Raw genomic sequence first — 27,442 nt, 5'->3', positions numbered from 1 at the left:
TAATTTTTTTTCTCTTTTTGTTGATTATGCTTACTCTTGATGTGTCTTGCAGATTTAAATTGAAAATAAACAGTTTTTCTGGGTTTTTTATATGTCTCGTCATTAAAGGGTTAATAATATCCTAAGTTTGGACAAACCACCCTCGTGGTGTCGTGGGTATGTGCCAAGCATTTCTAGACAACAACAACACATCACTACAAGTTAATGAGAATAAGATGGAGGAAGAAAAAGAAGAGGAGGCTGCAGAAGAGAAAACCTTGTCAGTCTACTCCTTTCGTTTTTTTTCATGTTTTTTTTAAATTGTACCAAATTTTCATACCCAGTCTGAAAACTCCGAAAATGTAACAATTACTAGGGTTTCATTCTGCAGTTGATGGCCAGCCATCTGCTTCTTGGATCATCCTTCATTGTGAGCATGCACCGTGTCCAGTCAGATCGGCATCAACACCAGCGTTGGCCAGTCAGCCATTACAGCTACGTGGCCGCAACACCGAAGCCGAAAGGATGTCATACGGTCGAGATTACGAAGTCTTATCCACGGACGAGTGGAAGGGACAACTGGACTTCAACATGCCGTGCGGTGCGGTGAACTCCAAGGAGACGTGCTCGCTGCCTGGCGATCTCACGCCGTGGAACCGAGTGCTGCACGAGCTCGCGTTCGAACTCGTCGAGACGAGCCCGAGAGAACTGCTGCTGCGCGCCATGACCTACGCAGGGGTGGAAAGGGAACCGACGTCCGCGGCTCGCGAGGCATCGCTTCTTGTCTCGTGGCTCCTGTGTCACCACCCTTGCATCCAGCATCTGAAAGTGATGTGCGCCATTCGCGACAATTACGCTGCCGCTGTTCAACCGCCTTACCCCATTCGCCTCTGTGCTCTGTGGTCGACGATGCCGGCCCGTCGAAGCCTTCGCTCTTTGGACATCTGCGAGTGTCCCGGCGCTCTTCTCGATCTCCGAGACCTGGACGCCATAGTTGATCTCGAGACGGTCTTCGTCGACGCTGTAAAATCCAACCTGCATTTACCTCCCTAAGTCAAGGCGCTTTTGGAGCGCAACCGGAGCACGCTTAAAAAGGTTTCCATCCGAGAACACAGCCGGCATGGACAGTATATATAGGGACGTGCTTGAAAGCCTGGTAGCTTGCAAGTTCCTGACGCCAAAGTCGCCCGACGATAAGCGTGAAATGCCGGAGACAGATGCGATTTCGACGATGATGCGCATGTCAGCTGCCTTAAAGGAAGCAACCGCGCAGCCCATCTTGCTCATCCGCCATTGCAAAAGCTCTCATAACGAATCTCACACTGACAAAGGTCTCGCTCTACATCGAGGCGCGCGGCTCAATGGAATAACTGTTCCGGGGGATTGAAGTTAATACTAATTTAAAGCAAGTTTTCTTGTACTCCTCCGTATTAATCGACACTACTTGCATGCAGGCAGTTGCGTCTGTACTGGAATAAAAGCTACCTTCGAACACTGTATCTGGGAACCGTTGTTCTCGACGACTGCGAAGGACTGGTTCCGTGGTCAGAAGCACTGTCGAATACCTCCACTCTCATGTACCTCCGCATGCACTGTGAGAATATACCAACGAACACGATTTCGGCATTGTGCAAAGTGCTACGGGTTAACAAGACCCTGAAGAAGTTAATCCTTCCGGGAATCACGGCATCCGACGAAGAAATGTGCGTATTAGTATTCTACTCAACTTATACTTATGCGACAAAGGTATTCATACATTTGCATGATTAACTTATACTTCTCGCCATGGCTAGTATGTCGAAGAATTTGCAACAATAAGCTAGGTTTTCTTGTATTTATTTAAATGACGCGGATAATCATGCAGTGGAAGGCTCGGCTTATTACTGTTTTAGCTGCAGTATACTGGCCGGGACACAGCCGTTAAAGAAGTATTGACAAAATCTCTCTCCTGTTCTCTTTTTTTCTGACTGAATACCTGCCGACGCAATAATTGCGCTATGGAATCTGAATGCCTTGGTATCGCAAAAATAATCGCGTTACCTTTTAATGCGACCAATTCAAAACGCGTGCCAACTACAGCGCGGCTTTTGACGTCAAAAAACTATAATTGTTTACGTCACTGAAACCTGGTGCGGCGGTCTCGTGGTATCAAACACCACAGTGACGCGCAGATGCACACTGTGACCATGCTGCCGAAAGCCGCGTCCATTGAGCATCAAACTGCACATACGAGATGAGAGAGAGTTGGTTTCTCTGGGTTTTCAAGAGGAGCATATATAGTTTTCGGCGACATGGCCATTTTAACGCGATAACGTTAAGGGCCCGTGTCGCAGAAAATCCGGCATCAACGTCGGCGGCGTTGTCCGTTGGAGGAAATGGTACATGCATATGCCACGCCTTGCGATATGACATGCGGTAAATGCGGGTTATATTGCCACGCCATTCTATCACTAAAGTTGCTCATACTTTGTCTTACATTCTTGACAAATTTATTCCTCCGAATTTTGAGAATGGCAGCCCGCAAACAAATGTCATGAAACAAAACACCGACAGCGCATGCATTTTATTGTATTGATTGTATTGCAACGGGCGCGCGGCTTTCACCGTTTCTCAGCTCACCCAACTATCACTGTTCCAGAATGTCTCCGACACGTCAGCTTCTCGTGGACGGGTGTTACGACCGCGTGCGCTTGGGGCCCTGGACAGAGCCCGGGCTGCGAGTCCTGTTGGCACTGCTGCCTTCTCAGCAAAGAGGCCCCGAGCAGCTCTGGCTGCCAGACATCGGCCAGCTGTCACACAATACTGTCCGTGACCTCTTCAACGTCCTGGCATCCAGCAAGAGGGTCAAGCTCCTCATAGTTGAAGTCAAGCTAACGCCCGATGCCAGAGTCGCAGCTCTTTACGAAGCATTGAAAATGAACAGGACAGTCTCGTATCTGTATATCACCATCGGAAACGAGCTTTCAGCCCGCGACGTCCTTCATGCTCTGTCTGCGAATGCAGCCATAACAAAGCTGGACATAACTCTTCGAGTACCCGCTGACGAACAAACGATGGGAGCGTTTTCCAGCATGCTGCAGCACAACTCCCTCACTAATGTCTCGGTCTGTTTGTACGTCCGCCGCCGTTCACGATTCATGGAAGCCATCGCACAGGGACTGTCGCGTAACAAGCTGGTGGTGGAATTCTGGAGCTGGTCAAATGGTTACGAGTACGCCCCGTTCGCCATCCTTGAGGCCGTGCGAAGGAACAAGTGTGCCTTGAACTGCGCCATGGAATTTGTCCTGCAGATCCGAGAGGACAGGCACAGCGCAGAGTGCTTCGATCGATTCTCCGCAAGATCCTGCCTCCTTACTCACCTGACGGAAGTCACCGGAGTGTCGGAGGTCGAAGCACGGCTCGAAGTCGTCTCAGCGAAGCATCGCCTGCAGGAAAAATACCTCGTGCTCGCAGGCGTTGTTCGGCACTCCCTTGTTTGCCGGCCCGCCGAAGTCACGCAGATTGATGCGCTGAACGAGGACTGTTGGCGTGCTATTGCTCGTTACCTCCGCATCAGTGACGTTTGCATCGTGTAATGCCGATGTTTTCTTTTTTAAGAACTGGACGGAAAAATCGTGACTTTGGCACTTACGCCACATAACTACAAATGGCTTATGGAAGCCGTATGGATCTTGCTTTCCTGATTCTTTGTTGCGGCTTATTTGGAGCCGTTTGTAAGCCTTTACTGTCGGCACTGTGTGAAGATGTGAACAATCGGTGATGTCAAAAAAAAAAAAAAAGTCTCGGTCGGGTTGTACCTTCTATATCCCTACTATTTTTGTGTAACCTCTCATTGGAATCTTTTACAATACGGAAAAATAGCTTGCGATGGAGAGCGAACGATTCACTCGTCCAGCGGAGGGGAAGAATACCGTTTGGTTTTTGTATGTTTCTGATATTCTTCATTGTTATAACGCTGTACGTTGTTGATTTAAGTGTTGTGATCTTATTGTTCCATTTCTTCATTTGTTGCTTAACCTGTATGGTGGTCGAGCTACTGAAACATACTGTTACTTTATCTTCATTACGTATTTCTTCTGGCAAAAGTTAAGTGTTCAGGATGGCGTACCATTCCAAGTTTGGCCTAAACGCTAGAGCCATGCGATCGCATGCACGAACAATTAGTGGCAGAATGAGCTTTGTCTTCTTCGCCCAGAAAGAAATGATTGGTGGGAACGACAGAAGAATGAATGAATTTGCTACTGCTACTGCTAATTTTTGTCGCTTAAACACAATATTGAAAAATTGGATCGGCCTTGCCGGGACATGCCATTATGTGAACAATCTTGAACCCGCATCTGTTGTTATCGACTTTAACTGCTTTGATTTACTGTCAATTAGAGATCTTCGTTTTTCAGAATCTTCAAAGAAGAAAAACTATAGTCATTTGCTCAGATGTGCCATAGTATATCTTTTTTTTTTGTATCCTTGAAGAGCATGTTGTTGCGATGGTTCCTGGTTCCGGACGCCTGATTTTCGGCATATCCGTGGAAGGAGGTATGCACAAAAGCGGAGGACCATCATCACAGCTTTGCTGGTTGACCACAGCGATAGGCGGTGTCTGACTGAAAACGGCACGGCGATGAAATTTCTTCGTGCTGTGTGCGCCGCAGTGTTTATGAAGAAAAAGGCTGTGGATTTTCGCGAATGCAATTTTCTCACGAAAATAAGGCGCATGCATATACTTCTTGATAACTCGTGGAACGAAGGGGTCGCAGAGCATGAAGATTTCAAATTATCGGCAGCCTGCGCGTGGCCTCCGAAATGCATGGCGCGCCGGATCGTGCGAACGCTGACAAACGCGTCACAACCGGACTCCTCACGTTTCTTTCTGGACACGCTGCGCCGTTTGGTGGCTATGCTGAGAAGTCCACGCGTGGCCTCAGAGATCGGTGAAGAGTGGCACATACCCAGTGAATAGGGGACCCGTAGGCGCCGACTACGGAAGGGGGGGGGGGGGGGCTGCCCCCCCCCCCTCCCGCTCCTAAAATGTCATTACCTGCTAGAGTCCTGTTACCCAAATCATTTATGGTTTCTTTTGAGTTGCGTCTATCTTTTCCCTTAAAATGTTAATGTGGCTAAAAGCTAATTGCATCATTGTTGACGCGGACGTGCACGGCGTTTTTTCATACTTTCGCTTTATTTCTGAAAATCCTGACAATAGGAAAACAAGCACATTAGAAGCACCTACCTCATCCGCATTTTTTCACTTCAACATGTTATTTTGATTTCCAGTGATTTCCAGACCATGCACAGACACATTAAATTTCAATGCGTACACAGGACAAAGTTTATTATATTTTTAAAGAGGGATGGGTAGCCAACTAACAATTATTTCTAATGATATGGATAGCCTATGTCTAGAGAATCAATATGTTGCTGTGTGTTCAGCTCGCTACAAATGGCTTTGCGCGCTTTTTTGACACTGACAAAGACCTACATACTTCAGTGACCCCTTCGGCAGAGTCTTTTATCAGTGGTGTGGGAAATGCACGTGAATGATATGTGTCTCAGCATTGCTTCTCTTTCCAGTAGGTAATGCTAGCGACTCACGAAAAAAACAACAACAATAATTTACAACTTTTATTGGGGATGGAAACATCGCAACGTGCACGCAGAGTTCCTCGAGCGGCCAGTCGCGCGGCAATTATGCGTGTATTCGCGGGCTCCTTTCACACTCGGAAAAACACATTTATGTAGCACGTATTGAGCAACAGAAAGCTGTATCGGGAGTTTTTCATGTCGCTCTACAACTTTCTCATTGACACTTTGATAATTAGGACAGTACTTCTCGAGTTAGATAATTAATTACAATGAATTAATTAAATCTCAGTAACGAAAAAATTACTGGCGGCTACTCCACTGTACTGGAAACAATACGCACTAGGTTTGCTTCGCGTAACGCCGTTCCTCTTTTTTTAAATCGTGCTGCCTGATAGCTGGGACACCCTGTATAATTAACTTAGTAACCGAAGTGACGCCAAGCCGGATTCACTCGAAATCAGAATCAATAGCAGTCATGCGCAGCAGAGCTTTTACTAAAACTCAGAATTAAAAAAAAAAAAAAAGAGGCTGCAGTTTCGCCGCAAAGGCGAAGCAGTATTAGTGATAGCGAACCATAAGACAATTACACGAAGGAAGATTCTTCCCGTATAAATCCGTGTAAGAGCCGCACCCCCAACTTGAAAGCAAATTGAGGAAAGCATGGTTGCGCGAACAGGAAAAGAAAGACATGGAAAGAAAAGTAGGAAACGATAGGTCAGGCGCTGAATTTCAACTGATTTATTCTTACAGCAGAGCAAGAGGGAGTGAACAAATGCGCATGCGCGTGTCAGTGTCGTCTAAGGCGATTACAGCGACGTTGTTAGCAGCTGCATCTCGTTGTCAAAAAAAAAAAAAAAAAAAAAAAAAAAAAAAAAACCAGACGTATCACTAATACAACTGGTGCCTCTCTCTTTTATGTGATAGGCCTCCAAAAGTTCTCTAGCTAACGTGTCACCGCTCTTTCCACTTATCTTAATGTTATGCAGTAGTGGCTCACATGTGCCGGCCAAGCAAACCATGCAATGCGCAGGTAAGTGCGCATTACCTTTGTTTATGATTGACAATTCATGCTCCCGTGCCCGGTCATTGACACATCTTCCCGTTTGGCCCACGTAGGACTTCCCACATTTCAGCAGTATCTCATATACAACGCCAGTCGCACATTTCACATAAGGTCTGGTGTGGTTTTTCTCGCATCCTGACTTTTTGTCAACGCGGCTAATGCGCGGACACAGTCCAGCCAACTTGCGTGGCGCCGAGAAAACAGGTACACCAAACCTTGAAGGTAAATGTTTTTTTTTTTAAATCCAACCGAGAAGCAATCGCGTTCACCGCTGATTCCAATCGCGTTCCACTGCGAATTTTCCCGCGCAGCGTACTTTCGCGCGTCGCAACTATATAAAAAAAAGTAGGTTACAACTTAAGAAGCCAGGGCCGCGATTTTGTAACGAGGCATTATGGCTTATTCCACTCTAGTCTTATCATCCACCGCTCACGGCCGGCTGATCCCGTTGATAACGCGAGCGGACCGTCGCTCCGACCACTGACAAAGCGCGATAAGCGCGAAAAGGCATTATTACATAAAAGGCATCGCTACAACATACGGCCCCAGGAGAGGCACCCCGTCCTGATCACTGAAGCGCAGCAGCCGATTGCCACCGCGACTAAAGAAATAGTCCCGCTGACGTGACTCGGCCCAGCTTGAATCGCGGGCTGCCATGTCCTCTGTCGGCGGAGTCACCGGCCGTACGAGTCATGACGTCAGTCTAGAGTGCGCGCCCATTGGTGGAAGCCCATGTGCATCCGCCTTTGATGGGCAAATGTCGCTGCCTTCTAAAGTTGTAGATGGCGAGAGGAGGCGATCGTGGAGGTTAACGGCGGATTTCATACTCGTAGTTGGAAAAATTAGATACAATGGCCCGGTCCCATGTAAGGCTCGTCAAAATTGCTGCAAAAAAGTGCGACCCTCACACGAGTCTGTATGTTGGCTATATCGCCTATATGAATTGTAGTAACATTTACTTACTAATTAAAATAAGCATCGTGCAATGCACCGACCATGTAAACCTGTAAATATCCCGTTGGATGACCACGAGCAGTCGCTATCACAACGCTGGCATTATAAAGAACGCCGGCAGCGGGGACGAACGGTTCGTACAGCCATGCGGTTCCCCGCGACTCCGAAAATTAGATTCATCATCATCTGCATATTTTTATGTCCACTACAGGACGGCCTCTGTCAGCAATCTCCAATTACCCCTGTCTCTTAACTTAGGCTTATGCGATCTGCAACACTTGAGCGCGGAAAAACAGCTTAAGAAGGAAGACAGCGCGCATGAAGTTAGCAACCATCCCTGCTCGCCCTTGATTATTGCACCCCCGAATGATTACCAACAATTGGATACGGCACGCGGGCCGCGTATGCGTCAACCGCGCACAGTCATTCCCAGCTGCGGTAGGGCTAGATGAGAAGACGCGCCTTCTCCTCCCCATGCGCGCATTTGATCATCTGACCTCCAACTAAGCCGAATATTGACCGCGCGGGAAGATAATGTCGATCAAGCCGCCGTCCTTTTCGACTCAGGGTTACGCGCTTTCTCTCGCACCCACAGTGTGTGGGTCGCTCACTCATATGACTTTTGGGCTTTATACGGAATATCACGGCGACGACGACAGCGAAAATTTGCCTGGAGTGTCGATACAATTGCTGTCGCAATAAAAGGAAAAATAGAAAACAGGCGTCGAGCTCGCTTCTACCGCGGCTGCGGACGTTGCAATGTGCACCGGCTACAAACACAGCAAGAGCAACGACGACAAAACCAACAGTGGGCACCTTGCTCATCGTTACTTCGCCAAAAGCCGTCTGACGTTGAAAAGGAAGCGTATTTTCCACCGTATAAGCACCAGCGGAAACATAACACTAGGCGCGCGGGGAGACAGCGCACGCGAAGGGACCAGCCATCTCGGATGGCCCAAGCTTTAACTCGGCGCAGATTAACTCCAAAATAAAGCGCGTAACCCACATATGTATGGCAGAGGCAGGAAAAGTAGGAGTTGAGGAATCGTTTGTTGTCGCAGCTAGGCGAAAGAAGACTCCACGCCGCGATCAAGCAGGTTCCTCAGCTCACGTGTTTCCATCAGCGAGTGACATGTACCGCCAGAGGTTCTTTGAAGTACTTGACCCAGTGATGTCTTCGATAAACAGCAGGTATCCACCTGATATGTGGCAGCATAAGTCCCACATTGAGCAGCTTGCCATAGGGAAGGAAGACGAAGCGTATACGCTCGTATATAACATACAATTACGGTGACGACCTTGAGCCAGGACGCCTGATTTTGCACAAAGATATGCTGATTGACATTTTAAGCCAGCAAAGGTCGGCATCATTGCACACATTTGGGGACGTCGTGCACATGTTTACGGGGGTCCTGGGCGAACACTTGCGAAACCTTTTGCCGGAAATGGCTACGCTAAAAAAAATTGCGTTGACCATACCGGTCTCGTCGACCACATCCGAGAGGTCCTTTTCTTGCCTTCGGCGACTGAAAATGTACTTGCGGTCGACGACTGGACGAGCCCGTTTGAACCATCTGGCAATTTTTTCACGCCCACAAAGAAATCTCCCGCAAAATCAAGTTGATTAAGATTGCCGACGACTTCATTTCCAGATAAGTGCCCGAACGAACACTTTTTCAATGCTGGTGAAATTATCGCATCGGACAACGAACTGATGTATTTAATAAGACAGAGAAAGGCACCAATTTGCAAGTCAAAGCAAACCACCTGGCTTAGGAAACAACGCAAAAAGTTAAACAAAGGAACGAAAATGGGGTCCATAACAGCGCAGGTTGAGTGAGGGCATTTGGGTAAGAAAAGACGCGGGGTTGCGCTATTTGTAAAATTCCCTAGTCTATCTGTGCATTTTCCTTATTAACATTTATTCGTCGTATGCTGCATTTTCCTCTCAATAACACAATCCACGTTGTTCCTATATTTGATACCGAGTCCTTTCGCGCTTTTGAGATATCGCTGTCTTATTTATTTATTAATAAAATCAGCATACAATTAAAGCGGCCCTCGGACTACCCAAGGGGACGTCTACAGAGCGCCTACTAGCCTTAGGGGTATACAACACGTTCGAAGAGCTAAAACAAGCCACACTTATCTCTCAGATGGAACGCCTGAGCTACACTCACGCCGGACAGGCCCTACTGACAAGGGCACGTATTCTCCCACACCCACACTGCATCAGCGAACAAGTAGTACCACTACCAACCTCAACACGAGCTCAAATAACAGTGGTCCCCATACCCAAAAACATGCACCCGGAATACAATAAAGGAAGATGCAAAGCACGCACACGACATATTAGAACAAGGTTGAAAATAATCCGACTAGCAACACAATGTACACTGACGCAGCCGCGTATCCGAGCGCACACCCTAAAGACAGCGAAGCACAAACAAACAAGAGGTACGCAGTGGCAATCGTCGACACGAAAGCCTGCAGGAACAATTTACAGCATCCGTCAGGGCAGGGACTACGGCGGCTGCCGAAATGTTTGCAGTGGTAATGGCCCTCGCTCACGCGGAACGCTCGCAAAAGAGCGCCACCATAATCACAGACTCACAAGAAGTGTGTCGCATGCTTCTCAAGGGCCACGTGACCAAAACAAGTCACTCGATAATACCGACAAAATTCGCCCATCATCACCTGATCGTATGGTGTCCAGGCCACACGGGACTGGAGGGTAACGATATGGCCGATTCGCCAGCCCGAGGCATTATTAACCGGGAAGGCTCGACTGGGACGGGAAGCCACCGCAATAACCCCAACCAAACGAATGCCCGAGACATTCTCGCTCATCAGCGTACAACCAGAAAGAAATACCCTCCCCCTCACGCAAACTCAGTGGAGAGGAAGCCGCCAGCTGGCGCAAAATTTAGACCAGAGTATACCCCCCCCCCTCCCCCCCTTAAGTTACAGAATGCCATGTTCCCCACTCGCTACAGGGCCGACTGTCCATGGGGCGGCGGCAATACCAACACTACAACACATTACATGGGATTGTCAATCACACCCGTTTGATAAAAACACGCCACACAATGGGGCAATGGGAGGCACAGCTAACCAGCTCAGACCTGATGGGACAACAGTCCTTCGTAGAACAGGTCAAGCGGGCAGCCGAGGCCAGTGGGGCCCTGGACTAAAGGGGCTCCGACCATTCCACCAAAATGCTTTTGATCAATAAACGTTTTCTTCTTCTATTTATTTATTTGTTTGTTAATATGTTTATTTATTTTGGCACCTGATAATTTTGACTCTATAATCCTTTGTTCTTCCTCCGGAATATAAATGACACCAGTGGCATAAGACATGCTATGACATGTAATGAAACTATGGCGTTATGGAATCACATTATACTTGTGCTAATAATTCTAGTCATAAGTTGTGTTCAGAAATTTTTATATATCGTTTAATGTTTTTATATGTTATGGCTTATCTTCTTAATAACTGACCTTTCATCAGGAAAATATTTCTTGATTGTATCTTTTGTATTAAATCTTTTACAAGGCGTTACATTGCTTTTTCATAGACGTGTACTTGTGATACTTAATACGCACAAAACACATGTATCTCCCTAACGTGTTTAATTGAATCCGCTTGTCGCATGGCTCAACCAAGAGACGCCAGTCTCTTGGCGGTGCGAGGGGACTCAGGCTGTAAAACTGAATTGTCTCCTACTCTGAGGTCTTGCAAATACTCATATAAGCTCCTCACTTCAGTGAACAATCTTTTGAGGTCATACGAAGTTTCCAGTGTATATGATCCATGTATATGCATACATGGATGAGGTTCGGAAAGCTGGCCAGGCCCCAGCCCCCCCCCCCCCCCCCCCCCCTCACGGAAAAATGAAAACTTTCCGCCTATGGTTGTGAATGACACTGATTTTCACGCCATTTACACTGTACCAAACGATATACAAGATGAAGTTCGTATACAACTACACGGCGGCTCAGTGGAGCTGTACCAAGCAGCAGCGCTTAAAAATGCAGATGAGGGAGAAATGCAGAACAACTTATTAGCCTGCTTTAGGAGCATGGTAAGATACCCTGGGTGGACAAAATTAATCCGGAGCCCTTCGTTACACTGTCCCCCATAAGCCGCTGTGCAGCTTAGGGAGGTTATAAACACCATAATTTAATTTTAATTATTAGTCTCGGTCATGTGAATGTACAAAGCAAAATCTTACATAAGTACATAATCCGTTGCGCGCTACCTTCGCTGTGTCTGCTGCACACTTTTCTGCTCTCAAGTTTACAAGACCCAAGCTTTGCATGTTTATGTGCATCATCACGGCATAAAGTCCATACCATGAAGGCGAATGCACCAATAACGAAAAAAAAAAAAATAAAGTTCGATTTTACTTAAGACCCGTGAGATCTGCGTTAAATCACGATAATTTCAGTGGCTTGCCTTTAGGGCATTCCCCGTGGTTAAATGTATACACGCAGCTTCGGCAGCGGTCAAAACATCGTAGAAGTTCATTCGTAGCCACACCTCTCACTCGATATTTTTTTTTCTGCACACAGCGCGAATGGACCCGAAATACATGCGCTCACTAATCATCGCGTCTCATTCAATCTCACCTGTTCAATAATTATGGTTTCCGAAGTTCTATCGGAGCCTGATCACTACGACTGGTTTTATTACACTCAACACGCGTCCACAGTCTCGCAAGCAAGATGTATTGCTTATCGCGTATAGTACACCACGCTAAGATGAGCCGATATCGTCGCTGTTCTCGCCGCACACTTTACCACAACGAATGTGGCACACATCCATGGAAAAGCCGATATTCTTCATTGCACAATCCATTGCAGACCACCACCAAGTGGTTGATGTTCGCAAGTAAAAAAAGGCTAGCGTCGCCACATTTCCATCATGCAGTTTACCACACGCCGATGTTCTCATACACACATTAATGCTAATCTGGCTGGCTAGGGAATTGTGGAGGTTCACGTAAAAATAAAAAAAAGAAATAAAAGAAATAAAACACGCGTCCACGTATCGCCCACCTACACCAACTAAAGCGCGACTGCACCACGCAGACTGCCGGCGGCGGCGGCTGTTTTTTGCCACCCAGAGTCACCGCACGTGCGCCGGTGACGTCACGCTGTGACGTCGCCGGTGCGGTGTGACGTACCCTAGGAGAGGTCTATCGGATTGGCAGCTGAGCGATGGCAGCGTTCTGCCTTCCACGGCGGGAATGAGTGTTGGGCGCATCACGCCAACTTTGGCATTCACGTTAAACAGCTTGTACAAGTTGTTGAGATGCGCTGGTCTGATCGGAGAGGAGAATAAACGTCAAGCTAAAACTGTAGAATTACAAGTCGCCCGAATAAAGTTTTAATCACTATGCCGCACATCAAAGGTCACAGCTGGCCAGGGCCACTGATATAACAACCAGGTTGAGCGCTGACCACAAAGTGAACATTGGAATTCCCAATGTTCACTTTGTGAACATTGGGAAATCCAATGCTCATGATCTATGCTGCGATCGTGAGGCACGCATTTGGGAGAGTCCCTCATCGTAAAGGCGTGAGAATGGCAGGTGCTTTTCCAAAAGCACGGGGTAAAATGGATTTAACAGTAATTGCGTATAAGATAGTTTGCTTCAGTGGATGACTAACAAAGAGTCTCAAAATATTGAGTGGCATATAATTCCCGAGCCTTCAGTTGCGCTTATACTCGCACAATTGAGAGTCGAACACATCCACGTACAAACATAGCTCGCGCGCTACAGGCAATGTTAGTCGCAGTGAACCAGCGTATTGAACCACAAGAACATACGAGTGAGCGCATCTATGTTCTTCGTAGTTGAACAATAAATTACGACTTAATACCTGTAGATATACAGTCAGCTTTTAGGTATCTCCAAAGCGTTATACCTCTACAACGAAACAGTTGATTATCATGTGGTCTTATACTAATACGTCTGTGCCAATTGTTCTACCTACAAATGGTATTTAAATGCTCTCAGCGAGTTTGCCGAGTTCGTATGCGAACTAGGAAAACTCGCGGAGAGTATTTAAATAAGCGCTTAAGCACTTAAAAGCATACGCGGAATAATAAAGCTAACGAGAAGTTCAAAAACACTATCTTGTTTCTATTTTTGCTTTGTATTTGTGTACTTATAAGACATGCGGTGCGGTCTGAAACAGCCGCTACTGCTATGGAAGCCTTTGGGGCGAATATTTGAGATTAACGCACGCACGCACGCACGCACGCACGCACGCACGCACGCACGCACGCACGCACGCACGCACGCACGCACGCACGCACGCACGCACGCACGCACGCACTGGTGCTCCGTTGTTTGACAGCACTAAAGCGAGGTCATGGTTCTCTCCGAGATGTGTCTCGATTGATGTCTTTCTTTTTATTACTGGCGGAAGGGGAAGCGTTTTAATACAAGCGCGCTGGTGAGGGCACCAAGCACAGGACGGGGGAAACATCTGTCCGCGCCTGTAAAACGCTGTCGTAAAATAAAGGCGTCAGATCTGCTTTCTATATTCAGATGGCTTGTCACTAAATGCTGCCACCGGGAAGCAAATAAATAAAAAATGACATCTTCTCGTGCGCAAATTGTATTCCCGTTCGTATGCATATTCATACTCGTTTGCATATGGAGGAAGTAAGTGTCCCGTTTTCTCATGGTAATAACCGACGTGGATCACAACGCAAAGAGCCGCTCCAAGAAAGCTGCGATCGTGAGGCACGCATTTGGGAGAGTCCCTCATCGTAAAGGCGTGAGAATGGCAGGTGCTTTTCCAAGAATAATAAAAAAAGCACGGGGTAAAATGGCTTTAACAGTAATTGCGTATAAGATAGTTTGCTTCAGTGGATGACTAACAAAGAGTCTCAAAATATTGAGTGGCAAGATTTCGGACGAATTTGGCAAGGCATTTGCACGCGTGTTGTCGTTTTGATATCAAGCAGGAATACTTAGTTACGTTTAGTTGTAGTAATGCTTAGTGATATTAACGTTTAGAGCCCGCAATGTAATTACGGGCTTCTTAGTAGCACCAATACCTTGTTATTGAGAATTACGCACATATTTTTTAGTCGTAATTGAGGGAGAGAGCGATAGAACAGAAAGTTGAAAACTGTAGGGTTAAAAGAAACCGGCACGAAAATAATGTTAAACGATGAAATAAATAGAAAAAAAGTGTAGCAGCACTGAGGTTTTTACCTTCCGGAAATTTAGATAGTTTCTCGTTTGTCTATTTCAGTAAATATGAAAATTCGGAGATGCACTATAAGTATATCAAATCTGCACAATCTGTAACGGTGCTTAATTTTTTCAAGTGCGAATTACCGTCGAATTCCAAGTGCAATAAGTAAAATATTGTCATGCACCAGAGCAAAACAACAGCTTTACTTAGAGGGCGACTCGACACGAAGACCTACCGGTCTCCAGCTGGCGCGTGGCCTAAGTCCTCTTCTTCTTCGTTCACCAGTAAGAACACCAGATAGCTATCGCGTGGCCTACGCCCACTTCTTCATATCGTTTGTAAGCTAGCCTAGAAACGCCAGGTGAAATTATTCCAGGTGGGAAAAAAATTCACGCAGAAACTCCTTTGGGAGTTGTGTAAGTATGCATAAGCATTGTGCCACTATATGGTCCAAAGTACTTGCTCAAGAGTTTCTCGCTGAGGCCTTCCCGTCTGACTCCTGGAGTCCAGACCCAAACTTGGTCACCAGGTTGGTAGTTAACTTGTCGATGGTGAAGATTGAACCATTGCGCATCTGCGCACGGCTGCTGTCTAATGTGCACGCGGGCAGTTGACGCGTTTCCTCGGCGCGCTGAACATACTCGTCGGTGTCAGGTGTTAGCTGGTCGAACCGGTCAGCGTTGTCATTGGGAATCATGGTGTGTTGCATCGTTTGAACATCTCGACCATAAACCAGATGAAACGGCGGAAAATTTGTAGTTTCTTGCGTCGTAGTGTTGTACGCAAATGTTACGTACGATAAGATTTCGTCCCAGGTTTTGTGCTGCAGATCTACATACATAGAGATTATGTCTGTCAACGTTTTGTTTAGCCTTTCCGTTAAGCCGTTAGTCTGAGGGTGGAATACAGTGGTCTTTCGGTGGCTTGTGTAACTCAGTGTGAAGGTGCCGTTCATGAGCTTTGCCGTGAACACTGTCTCTCGGTCAGTGATGACAAATGACGGGGTGCCGTGCCGAAGCACAATGTGGTGCATGAATAAGTGGGCAACTTCAGATGCTGTTCCGCGTGGTAGCGCTTTCGTCTCAGCATAACGATTAAAATAATCCAATAATCCAATTGTTTTCGGAGGAAGAGAAGGCCCAAGAAGGCCGATTCCCACTTGACAAAACGGCGCACGCGGTGGGTCAATAGGTAGGAGTAGGCCTGCTGGCTTTAAGGGCGGTGATTTCCGTCGCTGACATTCGCGGTAGCCTTTCATATAACGCTTGACGCAGGCAGTCAGTCTAGGCTAGTAGTAGACGCACTCTAGCTAATGTCCTTGAGTAGCCCAAGCGACCACATGTAGGTTTGTCGTAGCAGGCTAACAGAACATAATTTCGGACGGATTTGGGCATGACTAGGAGATAGGATGTGTCGCTGGCTCCTGCATTTTCTTTGTATAAGATGCCCTTTCGTAAGCAAAATGACGACAGTCCTCGCGGAATGGAACTGGAAATGGGCGAGGAGCGGCCCTCAAGGTGTTCAACGATGGTCCGTAATTCTGCGTCGGCTCGCTGTCTAGCGAGCAGATCCGGCACACTGAGAGTTCCCAGCGTGTCAGCATCTTCACGTTTTCTGCCTAACTTGTGTACGATGGTGACATCTAATTCCTGAAGGCGCAGACTCCATCGTGCTAATCATCCAGATAGATCTCGGAAGTTGGCCAACCAGCACAAAGCGTGATGATCGGTGGCTACCTTAAACGGTCGGCCATAGAGATACGGTTGAAACTTGGTTGTAGCCCAAATCACCGTGAAGCACCCCTTTTCTGAAGTAGAATAGTTCCACTCTGTGCGTGACAAAATGCAGCTTCCGTAGGCTTTAACTCGTTCAATTCCGTCTTTCCTTTGCACCAGTATACCCCCGAGACCGATGTTTGTGGCGTCTGTGGGCACCTCCGTGTCAGCGTCCTCGTCAAAATGACCCGCCGCGGTGGCTCAGTTAGCTAAGGCGTTGCGCTGCTGAGCAACGCCTTAAGGCGCTTGTCTTCAGCCTTATTGCTGAAGACAAGCGATGTTGTAGCTCGGTGAAGGCAGTCTGTTGTGGTGTATCATCGCGCTTTAGGCGAAATAATTGCTCTGCAATCTCGGAGAAAGTTTCAATGGAGCACCGATAGTACGCGCACAGGCCAACAAATCGCCGCACACCTTTCTTGTCAGTTGGAGCAGGAAAAGCGGCTACAGCGGCAGTCTTCTCGGGATCGGGCCGAATTCCTGCGGCGATCACGATGTGACCGAGGAACTTCAGTTCTTCGTAGCCAAAACGACATTTATCAGGCTTGAGTGTGAGGTCAGCCGATCTAATAGCTTCGAGTACTTTCCGAAGGAGACGAAGGTGTTCGTCAAAGGTCTCAGAAAAGACCCCCGCATCATCGAGATAGACGAGGCAGCTTTTCTACTTGAGTTCAGCGAGAACGGCATCCATCATTCGCTGGAATGTGGCGAGAGCAGAACAGAGGCCGAAAGGGAGAACTCAGAATTCATAAAGGCTGTCCGGAGTTACAAAAACAGTTTTCTCACGATCCCGCTCACTACTTCAACCTACCAATAGCCACTATTGAGGTCGATGGGGGAAAAATACTTCGCGTGCCACTACCTGTCTAGAGAATCGTCGACACGAGGCAGCGGGTACATGTCTTTCTTTGTGACGTTATTTAGCTTCCTGTAATGCCCACAAAAGCGAAGCGTCCCATCTTTCGTTTTAACGAGAACGACCGGTGACGGCCAGGGACTGCTTGAAGGTTGGATTACGCTGTCCTGAAGCATTTCTTTCACTTGCGTCTGAATCGCATGTCGTTCCTTTGGAGAAATACGATAAGGCTGTTGCCGCATGGGGTGCGCGTCGTCGTAGGTGATGATCCGGTGTTTCGAAATGGCGTGTGACGTATCTTAGACGGACGTGCGAAGAAAGTGTGGAACTCCAGCAGCAGCTCGCGCAGTGGTTGTATTTTGTTCTTCCGAAAGGGCAGGTCTGATGTCGACGCTGCGGAGAGACGCTTCTGCAGTGCCGATTGCTTCAATAGTAAAACACTCAGTCACTTCGGCTATCAGGTCGGCGTAGGCGATGACAGTACCAGGGAAAAGGTGCCGATGCTCGTAGCTGAAATTCGTGACAACCTCAGTGGCCGTCATGGAGGTCAATGATGCTTCTTGCCACGCAGACACTCTAACACAGCAGGAGATAGTGATTACTTTCCGCGACTGCTTCAGCGTGTAGTAGGGCATTACACATCACTTGAACTAGACCACTTGAACTACGCGGTGGTAACGTGACAGTGTCGTAAATGACGTGAAGAGCGGCTCTCGGAAGGCTGTTGTCGTTCGCCTCTGCGTCGTTGTTCGTCGAGAAAGTGACGAGGCGCTGTCGAAGGTCGATGATAGCACCGTTCTTCCTGAGAAAGTCCATGCCGATGATTAGGCCTCGCAAACATTCACGAAGAATGCTTTAGCTGGCAACGAACGTAGAACCCCGAATCTGTATTCTGGCCGTGCACATACCCAGTGGGGTGACGACATGCCTGCTAGCTGTACGAACTGGCGTTCGGCTCCAAGACGTCGTAACTTTGTTCAGGAGGCTGACCAGTTTTCCGCTGACTATAGAGTAATCCGCTCCAGTGTCCACTAAAGCATTGACTTTGCGACTGTCGATCAATACAGGGATGTCAAAAGAAACTCTTGTTCCGGGGTCAGGTGCTGTCGTTCTCGATGTTTCGTCGTTTCTCGTGCGCTTCGATAGGGGCCCTTGAGCACGTCCAATCTGAGCGGCCTCGGCCCGGAAGATCGCTGCGGTCAGTTTTCCCGGCGCGGGCTGGGTGAACCTCTCTGCCCCACGCTCGAATATGTACGGCGGGTAGGTGAAAATCGCTGCGGCGATGGAGATCGCGACTGGTGCCAAGATAACGAGGATGTGCGGTGCTGAGTAACATATTCTTCTATTTCTGGGGGTCGCTGGCCGAACCTGGGCCGCGAAGAGTTTGCAGAAAACCCACGCAGCCCGAGCTCCCGGTATGGGCACTGTCGGTAGACGTGCCCATACGGGGTGTGAAGCGGAGCTGGAGGAGGAACAGGACGCCTCAAAACCTCAGAATAGGACATACGATGAAACTCACGTGTTAGCGGTTGCACCTCTGCACTATGAAGTGGGGTCTCTTAGCGCTTGCTGGACCTCGTCACGAACAACGCTTGACAAAGAGCTGATCGTAGGTGGTGAATGGAGTGACAGATTCTGTAGTTCTTCCCGGATTACAGAATGGATTAGATGTCGTAACACATCGGCATGGGCCCGGAGAGCTCCCAAGAAGTCCGTGGTTGAGGCAGTGTTCATATGGCGTTCGTATGAGCTGGACCGTTGCCGAAGTGTCTTTTCAATGGTGACGGCCTCGGCCAGAAACGCTGACTCTTAGGCGTACTGCGCCCGCGACCGCCAAATAGCTGGTCCTTTACCCCACGTGTGAGGTGCCGCACCTTCTTTTCTTCCGAAATGTTGGGGTCGGCTCGACGGAAAAGTCGCGTAATGTCCTCGAAATACATTGCGACACTCTCGTTCGGCATCTGTATGAGAGACTCAAGAGCATGTTCAGCTTCTTCTCTGCAATCGGAGCTCGCATAGGTCTCAAGAAGCTGCCTTCGGAGCTCTTAGCCCGATGTCAGATCAATACGGCTCTCGTTCCAAGTACGTGCGCCATCCTACAGACTGAAATAGACGTGCCTCAGTTTGGCTACATCACTCCACTCATTGATCGTAGTAATACGTCCACAGTGGACGAGCCAATCCTTGACCTCCTCAAGTACATCGCCGTGAAAGGACTTCGGCGTTCGCGGATTCTGCAGCGTAATATGAATCGGCATTGTGCCTTCATACCGGCTGGAACAGTCAGAGCTGCCGTTCTCTCAGGAAGCAGTCCAAGCTCAGGGGCTAGTCCACGAATCCTGCTGGCGCGATGAACAAGTGTGACCACCGGTACAGGGCTGGAGGTCCTGCTGCTCGCATGGGTTATGTGCATAGGTTTACTCAGTACCTCCATCACGTTTGTCGCGCCCCAGAGCAAAACAACAGCTTTACCAAGAGGGCTGCTCGACACGAAGACCCACGCGCCACTTAGGCCACGCGCCAGCTCTCCAGCTGGCGCGTGGCCTAAGTCCTCTTCTTATTCTTCGTTCGCCAGTTAGCCTAAAAACATCATATAGCTATCGCGTGGCCCGTTCTTCGCGCACTTGTGACACGGCGCTCAATCTTCATCTCATCCTCTTTCACGTCATACTTCAATCTGTGCTTTCACGATTAGGTTACATAGGCGGCCAGCGCGCCGCACCATTCTCAGGCAAGCGTCGATTCGGCGGTCGAGCCGAATTAAAGCTTGTTCTTTTTCGGCAACCCTGGCCCAATGCTTCACTCTCCAAGGAGTCGAAAAAGCGTACCACCTACAAGCTTTATCGTTACTTCAAATACCACCTTGGCCTGAATTGATGATCTCTAATCAACCACTTTGTTCACTAGGCTTTTTTGGGAACTAAGCAAGTTCATCCATCCGCTCGTGAGAAATATAGAAGAGAGGTTCGAGCGCTGTGTCTTGAGATCCACAACGCCGCGTCCATGGTGCGCTCAGATTAACAATCCTTCTCCACAAGCACCAGACGTACCCACACAAGCCAGCGCGCATGCGCGCCTGTCATGCAGTCCGAAGAGCGCCTCGAAAAAGTCTAATGACTCTCGCGAAGCGCGTGCGGGGACGCGCCATTGATGGGCTGCTCTTTAAAACGACGTTGGGTGCCCCTTACAAATGAAGCGCGGCGTAGAACATGTGTCGGAGATTTGGCGACGCGCACTGCTGGTCCGATCATTACTACCAACGGGGAGGCCTCAAACCGATAGCAGCAGCGTAACGAGACGCGCACGGGGCTGTGTATGTACTACACACTCCACGCTGTACGGCTCCACCGGGAGGAGATCGGAAACAGCGCGCGGGTGCGCGCGCTAAGAGCATTGACGCGCAAAGAAATGCGCCATCAGCGCGCACTTGGCCCAGGGGCAGCGGAGGGGAGGCGGGCGGCCGCCCCGAACAGGAAATCGGCGCGAGACGGGCCTCGCGTGCTGCCGGCTCCTTTGTCTCCATCGCAGTGCGCCGCCAGGAACTCAAGTAGCCCGCCGTCTATGAAGCCATTACGCGCTCCGCGGCGCCTCGCCGAGAATACGACCGCATTAGAATTCCTGAGGCAAGAAGAACAGCGCGCGCCTCTTTCTGGGCGGCGGCCAGAAAGAGTGTTCCCACCGAACGGCGCCGCAGCCCTTCTCGCCAAAGTACAATGGGCATTAGCGAGTAGCGGCTCCCCCCGCCCCCCTTCTTCCTACTTCGTCGGCGCTTTTCTTTAGCCACGGGATACTGGAAGAATAAAAAGCGGAGCCCGGCGAGAGCGTGCGGAAGGAGAGAGATAGAGACAGCAAGACGTGGATTGAGGGATGATGAACAGAAAATGTGCTTTGCATTAATTTTGTCGCAGCAACCTTTTGCTCGGCAGATGGCCAGGGTCTGGCCGTTCATCTTGGAGCATGCAGATGGCCGCCAACCGCTGTGACCGCTACTTCCTTCCCGGCCCATAAAGTATATCTTCGCTCACCGCCTTTATCCGCAGTTTAAGATAAAATAAAGTGAGGGGGGGGGGGGGGGGGCATCTTTCTGCCACACTCGTTGACAGTAATCCGTGGGCAAAGTTTATGCAGTTTGATTTATGCCGTAGCATCCGAGCAATCGGCTTGGAATGCCTTTCGCATTCCCAGCAGGCGGGCCGCCCCGATGTCTGATCCCTGGGGTCATCGCTACAAACACAATTTTATAGAAGGCAGAGAGCGAAACATAAAAAAAGAAAAAAGAAACTCCAGGCAGGATTACCAGTGGGGAAGCTACAGTTCTCGTGTGTACATTTGGAAAGGGGGAAAAATGGAGCGTATATATCACCGAATATAGAAAAGGCTAATACGCACATACACACAAGAGTATACACAGGGGACGCGGCTTTTAAGAGTGTATGAATCTTCGCCGTCAATGTTGCTTCAGTTGCTCGCAAAATTCAGCAAGCTTAACATCGCAAGAAAAGCAAAACTAAGAAAAAAAAAGATCGAAACGAAAAGTAAAAGCGCCAGTGTGATGTGGAAGCATTCCCATACTCCCCCCCCCCCCTTTTTTTTTTTCTGAAAAAAAAAGAAAGAGAAAAAATGTGGGTAGTACAGATTCAAATTTTGTCAAGATATATTTGTGTCATTCGGATAAAGAAATATGCAGCTATATTGCGGAAAGCGTGATGAAATATCTTAGGGCCACGTATGTGTACTGCCATTGCAATATGCTGTTTTCAGAGATACTGACACACTGAACAATTTGAGGCTGTCGTTTCAAACCCTAATTGAAATAATATTTGCGCTCCTGGTGCTTCTTTTCAGGTGCGGCATAACAGTCAGAACGAAAAATAATTATTATTGCGTTTGATACTGCAGCGCACGCCACTGCAGTGGAGTAATGCGTAATTTCTGCAAGCGCATCGATGTTTCAAACATGATGCAAAGCGTGTTTTGTTCATTGAGTAATTAATACTTTTATACAGACCTTCCTTAGTTTGCTACTTAATTTGCCACCACTGCTGTACACAAGACTCGATGACGAAAATGCGACGAAAAACAACACGAGAGAAATAAAAAAAGACATTCTGACAAGTGTACCAAACATCTTGTCAGCAGCGATCACTGAGGGTGGTCATCTAATGTGATTTTTAGCCATTTTATTGGCGTGCATCTTAAAACGGTTGGCGCGCCTGAATAGCCGGCTTAGTGCTTGACACCCATGCAACGCCAAAGGGAGATGGCGTGATGCAAATACATAAAGCCCCAAGCCGGCCTCTGTATGATACGTGCCGGGTATAAAGCTCGCGGACAGACATATAAATCTGCTCACACGACAAAAAGAATGGCTGTACTAGGTTTGTCACCGAGGACTGCCTTTTGAATCCACAATATAGTTCGAAAGTCCCAGTCGTGACACCTGTACTTCGATCGGCACCCAGTCAAGGGAATGTCTTCTTCGCTAGGTCGATCCTAATCTCCGATGTCTCGGCGTTGCTTAACCCACTACCACTCTCTACACAGTTTCACCGCCTGCATGAGGATTTCGCCCAACACAAGCTAGCTTTTATTTCGCCCTCTGACGCAGTACTTCTCTGTCCTGTTCGCGCGGCGCTTCCTCTCGAGACTATCGCGCATCTGACATAAAAGTGCTCTTTGCACTCACTCTCTGTCTCTCCTGCCTTCCCCTTCGAATTTTATGGCGTCTACAGGGTTCTCAGCCCGCTCAGAGCACTAAAGATTGGACCCTCGAGATGTTGTGAAATAGTTGAGAGCCTTTGTCCATAGAACATCTGCAGACGCCGGGTTTCTTTCTCCGTCTTGAAATAATTTTACAGAAAGTTAATCAATCGATCTCAAAGGCAGTGTCTTTTTTTCTTCTTCTTTTCACCAGGATTACACAGGTGATCGTGTCGAGTACGTGTAGGCAGTTGACGTGCACGTTTCTTTTTGTTTTCAGATATTAACAAAGAAGACAGAGATGGCGCGAATCCGGAAGAAAGGGACAGGAGCTTTTATCACAATGTCGTGTTCTCGAAGCCTTCGCTGTCAAGCGACGTCATCATCATCCTTCTTCTCCTGTGATACGGAGCCACCTTGAATCCGCCCAACCTGTGACCCAAGACGTCCATTACGCAACAAATGAACCGAGCAAATCAGTGCGACACAGCCGTTTCGAGCCCCACCGGCGAACGTTGCAGTCGCAAGGACTCAACTGGCAGCGGGGCGGCTGTGCACCCGCGCCACAGTTCGATTTGAATTCGGCTAATGAGCTGCACGACGCAATAGAAGAAATTTCCTCTGGAAAACTGGCTGAAAGCACACAAACGCTCGTGTCACACGTGCGCGCGCATACGTACGCACAAAAAAATGCGCTTCCCTGACTCAGCCCGTGCCCTAATGACCGCCTCCTCGACTTCAGCCTCCCCCTTTCTCCTTGGACATTTATTAGTCGCTTCTGTTTTACTTTTTAACGCATTTCTCACATTATCGGAATTATCAAGTGGGCATCAAAGAGTGCAGCCGTGCGAACTGCCGAAGAACAGGAAAAGTCAGAGCGACGTCCGAAAATATCGCTGTCTTTATCTCTCACTTTTTCTTTTTCCCCACTTCGCTCTTACATCCTCCCAACAGTAATTAGGTATGGTTAGCGGAGTGCTTGCGAAGTGGGGTGATTAGTCAGCAGCTTGATTGCTTTGCGGTCCTCTATAAAAGAGTGTTTAAATTTTAATGCTTCGAGGAGTTATACGAAACATTGGAAGATATGGGTGGTTTCTATCGCGTACATGATACCGGGAAACGCTGAAAACATGCATGAAATTGAATAGTCTCTCTCTCTCTCGTGTTTCTGCGTTGTTACGACATATTTTTACCCCTGAAATTCTATCTCCCGTGCCAGGACGTACTCTTTAACAACAAATGGAGTGCTGGCAACTTCTTTTGCCCTGAATTCAAAGCCGTTTCTAGAGTTGTATTACTCAGTGTCGTCCTTCTGCTTATGACCGAGCGAATTTCATGATGAAATTATATTTCAGTGGCTACCTGGACAAACCAGCATTGCTGGTAATGAGTTCGCTGACGAAACCGCCCGGTCTGCCCACCGGGAAACCCGATGCAGTTCCAATCCCCTTATCCAGAACCGATGCTGCAAGAAAGCTTCATATCGTGGCTAAAGCTATGGTACACAAATATTTGTCTTCTCCCAACCTCCCGAAGTGTTATCTTCATAGACTTGATCCATTTATAAAGCTACAAGTGCCATCAAACGTTTCCCGCTCTGAGGCCGACAGTATTGTGCCGCCTCTGGGTCGTGGTTGCACTTACAAAGGCCTACCCGTTCCGCATTGGGATGGGGTATACGCCCATGTGCGACTCTTGTGAAACAACAGAAACGATTGAACACGTCTTATGCCTCTGTCCCCAGTACGACGTCGAGCGTAAAGTTCTCCGGACAGCATTTAACCGGCTGGACTCTAGACCATTTCGGAAATGAGGATCCCTGGACCAAGGCCGTACGCGTCGATGGTACAGAAAGCCACAAAAGCGTTGTTGCAGTACCTCAAGTCGACAGGTATTGGCGACCGTCTGTAAGCTCGGTGCGAATCTTCAAATGTGCGCGAAACTGTGCTCTCTATATCTCCTCTCTCTTTTTTGTAGCGAGAGCTACATTGGCCGCATTCTCGCCGTTTCGCTGTGGCCGGTGGCCGCACCGCGAGCTGAACCGTTGCCTAGCAACCGCCGCAGCTGGCAACACCGCTCGCCGCAGCCATCTGGCGTCGTCTGCTCGAGTTACCACGGCGCGGCGACGCGCCACCACCGCCGGAGTTGTGTTGCAAGCGTTCGCCGCTTGCATCTGGCATGAAGTCAGAGGAGGAGCCGATGAAACCGCGTTGCAACAGAGGAGGAGCCGGCGTTGCATCGTGTATATAGAAGGGGCGGCTCGGTGGGATTCGTCGGCCGATATGGAAAGTGAGTCGGAGAGACTGAAAGAAGCCAGGCTTCGTCGTCGAAACAAAACCAAGAGGAGGCAGCGAGCCGAGGAGACGGAGGAAGAACGAGTCGCACACCTCGAGAAGCGTCGTAAGTACGAAGCGGCCTGGCGACTGGATTCAGATGAGGATAGCACCCGAAACGGGTTCAAGTCACTGGACGGCAACCCCTTATCCTCCCGCCTCACCGACCATCGGGCCGTCTTAGTGACACTTGAGAAACAACAAGATGAAGACTTTCAAAATAAATGTGTTACACTTTAAAAATGTCTAGTCTTTAATGTAACCCTAACTTAACGAGAGGTAACAACCGAACTTAAACACTCAGACGTACGAAGCTAAACGATAAAGATGTAACCGTAGAGAGACCCAAGCTAAACAATAAGATTAACCGTACCTCGCACACTCCGCATAACTGAGTTAAGCCACAGCCAATTTTTTTTCATCCCTATACCCCCTTCCCCCAGTGCAGGGTATCAAACCGAACGTGCGTCTGGTTAACCTCCCTGCTTTTGCTCTCTTCTATTTCTCTCTCTCTGACCGAGCGAAGTTACGACAGCTCTCGAAAATGGGGTAAACATATGAGATGAGCAGTTGCTCCAGGAAATACGTTTGCTAACACCTCCGTTGTTTTTAAAGTGCGAGCGTCTTGGCACACGTATAATGTGCGAAAATAACAAGTCTTGACGATACCGCCCGCCCCTCCAAGAGATTCGCTCCTAGGCGCTTTCTGCGCGCACGCACGCTATTGTGATTCCAGATTTTCATTTGGGCAACCTCGTTCTCCTCCTCTTTTTACGTCGTTTATAAAGTCAGGTACATGTCACGCAGCTCCCATGAATCCCACCGAACCGCAAGTATGATATTCAGAGAGTTTTAGCCTTTCTGTATGGAGACAATATCATTTAAGCTAGGAATACCGGAAAAACGGAATATAGTAGACGTAAGCAGCAGCGTTCGTGGCGCCACCTTGTAAAGCTGAGTTCATCCAGAGCACGCAGAAGTATTATTGCCTTGAGTGTCTGTGATGCATATTTCTGGCGTAAAGACACCGGCAGCAAGATACTTCTCCAAGAGCAGTCTCCAAGAGAAGTACGTGCACGCCTAGGACCTTTATGTTGTTTACAACTTCAATAAAATTATTAATGCCCATTAAAATGGAATTTATCGGAGTATATCTTAAGTTAGCATGCAAAACAACTGCTTTTGTTTTTTTCACAATTTGCCTTGAGAACGTTTTTTTGCGACCGAGCAGACAAGCTTTGTACAACGTCATTGCCTGCTTCGATAATGCTATAGAGTAACACTCATAATACTAAAATACACTGACGTCACCGACATAGAGGATGAATTTCGATTCCGGGTGAATAAGAACAATGTCTTTAACATATATGTTGAATGGTAGTGGGCTATGGATACTCCCTAGAGGGACCCCGGTTAATATTTGGTGCGTTAACGAAACAAACGCGTATGCCATATCTTTCGAGTTTACTGATCAATAAATTGTGATTGATATGATCAAATGCTTGCGTGAAATCGACAAACATGCCTAACGTTAATAGCTTATTTTCGAAGTTGTTTAGTAAAAATTATTTTCCGTGCAAGAGCGCTAGTGCCGTTGATATGCCTTTCTGAAAGCCGTACTCGGCTTTAGCAATTAATTCAGATGTGTTAAATAATGAAGATCGTTGGTCAAGAATTACTTGTCTTTTTCAAATCCTTTTAAAACCTGAGCAAGATTGAAATTGAGCGGTAATTTCTAATGTTTAGTTTATCTCCTTTTTTGTACAATGATATGACCTTGGCAACTTTCATTCTGGCGGGAAAAATGCCTCTTGAGATACAAAGCTTATAAATGTGTGCTCAAACTTGTTTGATATTGCAGATTACTTGTTCGATGGGCTTTATCTGTATGTCGTTAGCATCACAGCTTTGGGAATTCTTCAACCCCATGAAGACAGAACATATTTCAGCAGTAGTAGTTTGGCGAAAGAAGATCGCGT

At 48.0% G+C, this 27,442-nt stretch overlaps 2 protein-coding genes across 3 annotated transcripts in view; one reads left to right on the top strand and one right to left on the bottom strand.

The window, feature by feature from the left end:
• Nucleotides 1-27,442, bottom strand: part of LOC119463119 (uncharacterized) — a 288,717-nt gene that overhangs the window by 82,038 nt on the left and 179,237 nt on the right. The window lies entirely within an intron of this gene.
• LOC125945774 (uncharacterized) lies at nt 478-4,045 on the top strand. Its single transcript, XM_049668066.1, has 2 exons — nt 478-1,682; nt 2,618-4,045. The coding sequence occupies exons 1-2, from the start codon at nt 1,555-1,557 to the stop codon at nt 3,552-3,554; spliced, it is 1,065 nt and encodes a 354-aa protein (XP_049524023.1). The 5' UTR covers nt 478-1,554; the 3' UTR covers nt 3,555-4,045.

The sequence above is a fragment of the Dermacentor silvarum genome, chromosome 1 (assembly GCF_013339745.2).
Source record: "Dermacentor silvarum isolate Dsil-2018 chromosome 1, BIME_Dsil_1.4, whole genome shotgun sequence".
NCBI lineage: Eukaryota > Metazoa > Arthropoda > Arachnida > Ixodida > Ixodidae > Dermacentor > Dermacentor silvarum.
Note: the sequence above shows the minus strand (reverse complement) of the source record. Positions and strands in the feature narration are given on the sequence as shown.

Coding starts and splice junctions, on each gene's coding strand:
- LOC125945774 (XM_049668066.1), top strand. CDS start 1,555: ATGTACCTCCGCATGCACTGTGAGAATATACCAACGAACACGATTTCG. Junction 1,683..2,617: donor ACGGCATCCGACGAAGAAAT/GTGCGTATTAGT, acceptor TCACTGTTCCAG/AATGTCTCCGACACGTCAGC.